The 9,972-nt window shown below is 31.8% G+C and overlaps 1 protein-coding gene across 1 annotated transcript; it reads left to right on the top strand.

The window, feature by feature from the left end:
* Positions 1-5,228: 5,228 nt before the first annotated feature.
* On the top strand, positions 5,229-8,318 carry LOC126979076 (uncharacterized). Its single transcript, XM_050828282.1, has 2 exons — positions 5,229-5,331; positions 6,217-8,318. The coding sequence occupies exons 1-2, from the start codon at positions 5,260-5,262 to the stop codon at positions 7,111-7,113; spliced, it is 969 nt and encodes a 322-aa protein (XP_050684239.1). The 5' UTR covers positions 5,229-5,259; the 3' UTR covers positions 7,114-8,318.
* The last annotated feature ends 1,654 nt before the right edge of the window (positions 8,319-9,972 follow it).

The following is a 9,972-nucleotide window of genomic DNA, read 5'->3' as shown; positions in this document are numbered from 1 at the left end:
CCTCCACAGTGCGGTTTTCAAGGAGCTTTCTCCCTCGTACTACAAAGCTGTGGAATGTGCTTCCTTGTGCGGTGTTTCCGGGACGATACGACATGGGTACCTTCAAAAAAAGCGCGTACACCTTCCTTAAAGGCCGGCAACGCTCTTGGTGTTGCAAGAGAATGTGTGCGGCGGTGTTCACTTAACACCAGGTGACCCGTACGATCGTTTGTCCTCCTATTCCATAAAAAAAAACAGAACTATTTTTATTATCTTACAAAATGTGTTATCAAAGTATTTGTAAGTTAATCAGTGATACTACCAAATTAATACAAGTACACATACGCTGACGATTTGCGGTACCTTTCCCGAGAACGTTAACTGAATCGAAAGCTCGTCAACGTCATTTGAACGACAAGCTAGCCCGAAGTTACCAATATTGTTCTACCAACCCTAAAATATTTCTATTAATCATATATTTTGACATTTTAAGTTGTCAATTCATACAACCGTAAAAATTTTAGCGGAATCCAACAATTGACGTACGAGAGTTACGAGACTACGCATCATACGATTTCCCTAAATCGGAACGGAGCCGTCAGTTTGTGTTACATTATTACGAAAATTAACTTTTTGTTATAAGTTCGCTGCGATCCTAGTCTCGTTTTGTTACGAGAATAGGGCTACTGAATTGCTGAGGAAGGTTTTTTTGAAGAATGAATAGAATCGAAGAATTCAAGTTAATAATTTAGCAATGATGTGATAAACAATTATATATTTATACAGTAACATTAAGGATTACCGAAGAGTTTCTGCGAATCAAAAACATATTAGCTAAGTAAACTGAATTCGTATAAAATCGGATTACTTCAAGTTTTTTATTTATTTTCACCCATATTTTTTTAGTAATAACCCAACAATTTTTGTGCCGAGACACTTTACTACATTTTTTTCAGGAGGCTCTGTCAAACTCGAGATATTTTGAAAATATTGAATTCATTATCAGCCCAAAATTGCTATTTCTGTTTTTATTTTTAATTGTGATTAAAGATATGTTATTTAGGGTTATGGCGACATGTTTCAAAATTGACTAAAATAAACAAAATTAACCACAATCACCAAAAAATGGAGGAAGTCTGTTTTTTTGTTTAATGCCCATAAATTCTAAACATCATTGGATGTTTTTTTATTTATTTATCTGAGGATGTTTACCATCTATCCTATAGTCCCGTATCGGCTTTTGAATATTAGGTCATCCGGTATATAAATGTCAGCTCTGCAGCACGACTGGAGTTCATTCTTTAGAAACGACCATTATGATAATATTTTTTCTCGGAACCTATCTTGGACTTATAAAATGAAGATTTGGTAGAGTAGTAGTAGAATAGAGTTGGACTATTATTATTAGATAAACTTATAATAAATTTTCTAGTAATTTTTAAAGAGTACTTACTTATCTTAGAAAATGTGTTTTATTGCAAAGAAGAAACCAAAAGATATTACAGTTTCTGTGAAAACATATATTTGTTATATCTCCGTATAATTTGTTGAATGTTGAAATTAACATCAAATAACTCCACGTGTTCCTGAAAAAAGTATGTGTGTGTGGTCCAGTAGCACTAAAACAAAACTAACCCAAACTAAATTTCATCAAATACGTTTGAATAGTTGGTCTGTGAAGTAGTGATTGATATAATGACATTTAAGGCATTTAGTCCAACATACTACCTTAGATTATTTAAACGTCTAGATAGAGCCTCTTGCTGCTAGACAACCGATTAGAACAGGCCAAGTTTATTACTTTAGTGTGCGTGACAAGCTACGACATACACCCGCGATTTGTATGTGGCTTTGTGTTAGTGTGCATGCATTGCTTATAATATAGATTAACTGTCAATCTCAATTTTTTTCGATGTTTTCAACGTTGATACAGTCTATCAAGACGAATAAATGATCTTAATATACCTACCATCTATAAAAGCTTGATATTAAACATATCTCAAATATTAATTGACTAGGGTATCATAAAAGCATCCAACTTATAAATAGTGTTAATATGATTGGTATTCTGTGATGCCAATAATAAATAATTAATTAAAAGTTATGTAATGAAACGTCGCCTGATTTTAGAGGTGTCGTGAATTATATCGATGTAATACAATGAATTAGCAAGCTGCGAGTGAAATGATACAAGCTCAAGGTTAAATACAAGCAGTTAAGTAATAAATATAATAGTTAAAAAAAACTGAAAACGCGGTTTTAGTTTATTTTATTTATGAATGGGAAAATAATTTTTTTTAACTTTTCTTTGCATTTTTATATGAATAAAAAATTCTCTTTGCTATTCGAAAATTTCCAAATGTTAAAAAAATCATAATTCCACCATTATTTTGTTATATCTCAAAGGGCTTACAGCGTTTTTGTTGGAATTTCCCAGACGGCAAAATTTTTCCCATACACATATCGTTAATATATACAAAAATGTAAACCAAAAACCATCCTCGAGAACCACGCTTTCCATTGGTGAAAACAGCATGAAATTCGGTGCTGTAGTTTTGAGTTTTTCGCGAACAGACAGACAGACCGACACGGCGGAAGGCTTTTTTTATATAATATGTGATATAGAACATGTTTACATTGATTTGGTATAAATTTTTATACTGAAATTATTGTCCAACATCCAACAAAACGACTGCTTATTATTTGTTTAAGTGTAAAACAGTATGGATAGATAATTTAATCACCATTTACTTTAATTTTGCATACACAACCAAATTTTCTTTTTAAATTTATCTCTATTCTATGATGCAGACAAATTTTATGACTTGGTGCTGACATTGATATAGTGTTTGCTCTGCAAAAGAAAGCTAATTACTATATATCAGCTTGGTTATAGACAGTCTCTTAAAGAAACATTTAAATAAATAAATATTATGACTGTTCATTGTCAGTACATTTATGAAAATTTAAAACACGTTCACAAAAAACGACACCTTTTTAACTCTAAAGAGTGATTTTCATTATTATAACATTAAAAAAAAAGGGATTGCTGGTAACTTATTCTACTAGTCTTCCTAAGATACATAATAGTATTCACTTTTATAATAAAGTCCCAGCCACTATTCAGGCATTATCTATAAATAAATTTAAATGTTTTATAAAAGAAATGGCTCTGTAGTAAATCCGACTACTCCACAGCTGAATGCCTAAGTGATCGGACAGCCTGGGACTAGATAATGATCATTTTATAGCAATAACATTGACAGTACAATATTGCATATTTTATTAAAAAGAGCGCAAAAAAAGAATGCTGGGAGAGTTTCTTGCGCCGCTTCTTCTCTCTCAGAGCGCCATTTGTTTCCGAAGCGGTGGTAGTGTTAGGAATAATATCAAAGTGAATTCTAAAGGAATCAATTTTGGAAAAAATAAATACCTTTTATGACTTTTTTATGACGGGATAAAAATAGTCATGCTATGTAATTTCTTTCTTACACCAATTCAATTCATGAAACTGTATATCGTTTTAATTTCAACTGGATACCAGCCACAGAAGGATGCACGGACAAGAAAGTGATCCTATAGGGGTTCCGTTTTTTCGTTTTGAGGTACGGAACCCTAAAATGTAACTGCTTTAAACTGCAACTTGATACTTTAATAAGAGATATTCACCGCATAGGGCAACAATTAGGGTCTTCTCAATCTTGTGTTGAAAGCGGACGTGGCATTTTATGGTCACGTTCCATCGCCTGACCCCAACGCTCCTGCACCTTTCTATTACATAAAAAAAAGATTTAGAAACGTTATAGAAATTGCAAGACATGTAGAATTAATTAATATTTATTTTACTTTACGACCAATATAGCCCAGTGGTTAGTGACCCTGCTCACAGTGCTAGAGGTCCCGGGTTCGAATCCCGGTAGGTGCAAAAAATAATATAATGAATATAGATGTTTGTTTCCGCATTGTGGATGTGTATACCTCAGGCCCATAATTTTCATATATTTTCATATACAATATATATTTATATTTACAATATCCGGACGACCGAGCCTGCTCGGATTTTTAATAATGTACAAAACTTGAACAAAAAAAACTAATAGGACATCTGGATTCAAACCGGGGTCCTCTGCTTTCCGGATCAACTATAACACGGATAAAACTACATTTCTTTAAAATTGAAACCTACCTAGATCGATTTCCGACCGAAATCCCCTTATGCAAAATTTTATGAGAATCGCAGGAGCCGTTTCGGAGATTCCGTTTATATATATACAAGAATTGCTCAATTAAAGATATAATAAGATATTAAATAAAGCAATTTATTTAATTTTACATACTATATAAACATCTCATATTAGTGTAAATGTAATTAGTATATATAATATTACATATATGATGCCTATGTTTAACTCAACTGCATTTGTGGGCACCAAAAGTAGGCATACTGTTAGACCACATACTTGAACCGCAAAGCCTTATGTTGCATCAGCACTAAAGTGGTACTCGTTGTAAATCATTGACACGTATACCCATTTTCTCTTTCCTGATAAATACTTGCTTTTCATGTAAATAAAGAATTCACAATACTTACAATGTAAAGTCTGAATTTTTTGATATTTAGTATACATTGTTATTTGTTCTAAAAATCAATTCAGTAGGTTTATTCAGGTTCTTACATTTTTAACGCCAGAGACGATCTTAGATGTTCGTCACCACGAATAACACAAATTACAAAAACATTGTAAAAAATGGCACAGAAGTTTTGTTCCAAAGTTAACTCTGAAAAAATTTCAAAGTCAAAAGTGTTATGGATATGTTGATTTCGAAATTAGTGATCAGATTTCTCAAGAATAAAATTATTAAAAAAAATTCAATAAAATCTTTACCGTGATACCTGCTTCACACTATGTTACTTAATTTTTAATTCGTGGAAAATTTGTTGAATTACTTTATAAATGAATAATAACATAGTCGTTGAAATAGTTAATAAATCTATAATAACATAACATATATACCGATGGGATATCTACTATTGTCTCGATGAAAAAATAAAACAATACCGAATAATGTTATGTAAGTGATATAATTTAATTAAATGATAAATTAAATCCTTTAAATCGAAATAAAACAGTTGATTTCCGTATGTGTTGAGAGTTAATACAAGATTGTAAAGGTAAAACCTTTGAACTAGTAGTTTCATCTCTGGTCACGATTGAGAAAACAGCACTATCCTTAGTGCAGGAGTAAAATCGTACGAGAGAGGGGCTTGGTAATAAATACATGCGCGGCGAACGAAGAGACAGTTGTAGCAGCGTGCACCTCGGTATCAAAATGAGGACGCTTACAATTACGGTGGGTGTTCTATGTGATGTGATGTGATTTTTGTTTTATATCAATAAGTGATATATATGTGTATTTCCGTTAAAAACGTAAATAAATAAGTCGAAATTGCAAACTTTTCATGATAATCTCAAAATTTTATCATTGATGATGCTGAAATAATTTAAAAAAATCGAGATTCCCAATCAAATAAGTATATTCTTTAACCGAATATAAAGAAAATTTTAATAAAGGAACGTACGTAATTTCGACTAACATAATATATTTTATTTATTAATTCATTCATACTTTATAACGGGTCTAGCTTAATCACAATAACTGTGGAATATTAAGTATTGGTGAAATGAAAATAACGGGATAACTCTCTTTTTATTGTGTGTTGATTGTAAATTAAAGAATAAATTATTAATTAAAAATTAACCGTAGCAATAAATACATAATATACTCATAAATTTTAGATCATCAATGTTTTTAATTTTTTTTAATATACGCCGTCGCATAAGAATATTTATATATTTTTTTCTTTATTTAAAAAAAAAATGCTAATTTTTAAACTTTATTTTTTCTAATATGTAATAAGTTATAAATATGAACTTCTTATAAAATGAGCAGCTATCTGCTACAGAAAGTACAATTTTCAAAGATTTGCCGTTACAAAAAGACGGATAGAAAAAAAAAGAAAGACTAAAAATTGATTTGATTAGGTTTATTTTATAAGCATTTATTTTTTGTGCAAGCATTTCGTTAAAAGCTATTTTTTCATATTTAATAACCTTTTCATTTTATTGAGATTTATATAGAGTAGATTTATATATATAGTTCAATTTATAATTAAGTTATGATCAGTCAGTATATAGATCAGTTTAATTAACTTAAAATGTTTTTTTTTTTTGACAGATTTGTTTCTTGCTTGCCATTGCGGCATCGACAGCCGTTCCCGTTAAAAAACCCGAAGAAAGTGCTGAAGCTTCAAGAGAAAAGAGATCACCATCCGGTTGGCATTCAGAACACGAAGGCGGTTGGGAAAAGAAATTAATATGGAAGGAAAGTTGGGTACAAATTTGGAAGGTTAACAAAAAATTAACTTGGAAAACGGAATGGGTAAAAGAAAAAGTGCCTGTTTGGAAAACAGAACATGTACAAGAGTGGAAGGAAGAACAAATTCCCTATACTGAAATAGTGAAAAAGCCTATCTGGAAGGATGTACAGGTGCCCATTTGGAAAGAAGTTCATGTCCAAGATTATAAGAAAATTTGGAAACCCGTTTGGCACGAAATTCAAGTCCCAGTTACAAAAGACATAAAAGTTCCGAAATGGATAAAGAACTATGTACCGCAGTGGGTCAAAGAAGGTGTTCCTGGTGAGAAATATCTGGGTAAAGACGAACATGGATGGGAATATACTAGCCATGATCTTTGGAGGAAAAAGCTTGTCTGGAAGGTGCAATGGACAAAAGTCTGGAAAACGGTTCAAAAACAAGAATATGTCACAGAAAAGAAATTGGAATGGAAAGAAGCGTGGAAACCCGTCTGGAGGACTGAAAAGAAACAGGAATGGATTACTAAGCAGAAGGAAGAATGGGTTGAAGAGAAAGTGCAGAAATGGAAGACAATAAAAAAATCAATTTGGGTACCAGTACAGAAGAAAGTGTGGGTTGAAAAATCAAAAGAGATTCAGCTGCCAGTATGGAAAACATACAAAGTTGCTGATTGGAAAAAAGTATGGAAACCAGTATGGGTTACGGTTCACCACGAGGTTCATCATGACGACCACGAACATCATGGATGGGATTAGCCTTAGGTAGGACCTTTACATTATTGTACATATAGAAATAACTAAAACGTAGTCATTTGTTAATTATTTGTTACCAATCGAGCCTGATTATTCTTATTTTTTTTTTTTGTAAATATGTTTCTGTGTCAACGACAATCGGAATGAATGATACATAAAACATAAAATGAGGTGATCATTATTCCTTTGAAAATGAAGCTAATGCATTTTATGTCAAATGCGAATCTCAAAATTTTGCGAATGTATTTGTTTTTGTTATGTATTTTGTTTTTTCGGAGTGTTAAAATCGTTTTTTTTTATAATTATTCATTACTTCAATATCATTTGTTGGCCATAGAAGGCTGAAGTTTTATTTTAAATATTCGGAAGTAAACAGTCGATTAAAATCATAAACTTCTCTCTATATTTAATTATATTGCATTAGCTGTAAAAAATATAATTGTATAAACTTGAAAAAGTTTAATATATGCAGCAATTAGTTATAAGGAAAATGAAATTAGAGGTAGTCTTATAACGAAGAGGCTACTCGAATAATAGCTTTAAAGTTGAAGTTTAAGATGTAACGAGATTATTTCTTTGTTTATAACAATGAGGTAATGTAAGAGTACAATCCAATATAATATCTAATAATTACGTCCCTTTATTATTATATAATAAAGTACGATATTATAATAAGTCTGGAGATACGTAAAAGATATTTGTTTAGTGATCTATCAACTTCTATTAAAAGGAATCACATATTAAAGGTTAAACTTTACACGTTATCTAAGTTTAACATATTGATAATCTTTACCAAAAAGTTTATTTTTCTTTTGTAAGTAATGTATACCTTTATATACGTAAAACGTTTACTTGTTGTTTAAACGGTGATTTTATCAGAACACCAAATTTTAAATCGCTTGACCGTCTGATTTTTTCTTCCGGGTAATCTCTTAGAAATGATGGATTCAATGTGACCGGAACTTTAACAGGCAGATAGTGGATATTTTAATGTATATAATATTGTATGAAATTAACAAGGAATTCGCGCTATAAAATAAAAACCTATATAGTTTTATTATTTTGAGTAAAATCCGATTTTGTGGTCTATTAAACAAGTAAACGGAATCTATAGCCGAGCGGAAGTTACCAACACAACCAATATAAGTGTAGGAATATGTTATTTCTTACAGTTTTTATGTTTTACATAATAAAAGAAAATCTTATAATATTTGACTTTTATTAACCTTTCTTTCGATTTATGATCGGATTGTTAATCTCCAAAGCAAGCCACATTGATGCGTTTAACCATCTATGTTATATACGAAGAAACAAGTTTATTTTGTTGTAAACTAGCTGAGCCGACAGCGTTTTTGTTGAAAGCTCCCAGACGGCTTATTTTTTTCCGACACATATACCATTAATGTATTCAAAATATAAACAAATAATATACTAAACCCTTCCTCGAGAATCACGCTATCTAAATAAGTATATTTATTTGTTAATATCATAGGCACATTAACATGAAAAATTAGAAGACTTTTGTGAAGTCGGATTTGCAAATAGAGAAAAACGGTCGAACAAATACGTTTTTACGAACGCTGCATATTATGAGAGATATGTTATGAATGTTTTGTATATATTTGCATGTCGCATTATTAGAACACCCAACTGTTATGGTTACACTCGTTAATACGGATAATGTCGTTGATAACTGCTAGTGTAGGCATAGGAATCTAGGTATAGGTTTTTTTGAAAACCAGAGAAATTATAAGACCCTTATCAGTTGTTATATCAAAATGATACAAAATTGGTTGAACAAAGATTTTTAATTGAATAGCGGCACAAAGAAGCGAGCCACCCGACGGTAAGTGATCACCGCTGCTCTCTCTCAATACGGGAGGAATCAAGGAGCGTTACCGGCCTTTTAGCAGAGTGTACGTGTTTTTTTTTGTAAGGTACTCATGTCGTATGGTCCTGGAAACACCACTCATCATTCTATTCTTTGTACGTGAAAGAAAATGACCAGAAAACCACGTTACATGAAGCTGAGGATAATATACAATATTTCTGTAATGACTACACGTTGACAGTACGTGTTTATCGCTCCCATATATCTTGATGCAAGTACATACACCACCTTATGTAACAGATCTGGAGTACAGCGCTACTATGCCCGCAATTCAAATGTAGCATATGTATGTATGTCCGGTGTACGGCACGACTAAGAAGCAGAAGCTGGTTAAGAATTAAAAATGGAATATAATAAAAATAAAATTTATATAGTTATAAATCATACTATACAGGGCGCCCCACGGCTATGCTACATAGACGGGACGTACCTTAAGTATTGTAGATGTTACATTTTACTAAAAGAAGACTTTATTTTAATTAAAAACCAATTTAGACTGCATTCATAGATTTTTAAATTATTGCCTGATTGAACCGGGAATCGAATATGATAATGTCAGTTGTATATCCTTACGAAAATAAGCTTTCATTTTTGTGAAAGAAATTTAACATCAAAATATGTTAAAATTCATAGTACTCCATGTATTTCTTATTATATAGCAAAAAAAGCTAAAGAATTGTTTTTTTTCTCATGTAGCGGGTTCGATACCTTGTCCAATCAGGCAATTATTTAAAATCTATGAATGAAGGTTTTTTTTTATTTTTTATGGAATAGCAGGACAAACGAGCGTACGGGTCACCTGGTGTTAAGTGATCACCACCGCCCACATTCTCTTGCAACACCAGAGGAATCACAAGAGCGTTGCCGGCCTTTAAGGAAGGTGTACGCGCTTTTTTTGAAGGTACCCATGTCGTATCGTCCCGGAAACACCCCATAAGGAAGCTCATTCCACAGCTTTGTAGTACGTCGAA

This window comes from Leptidea sinapis, chromosome Z, assembly GCF_905404315.1.
Source record: "Leptidea sinapis chromosome Z, ilLepSina1.1, whole genome shotgun sequence".
Taxonomy (NCBI): Eukaryota; Metazoa; Arthropoda; class Insecta; order Lepidoptera; family Pieridae; genus Leptidea; species Leptidea sinapis.
This window is presented reverse-complemented; position numbering and strand designations above follow the sequence as displayed.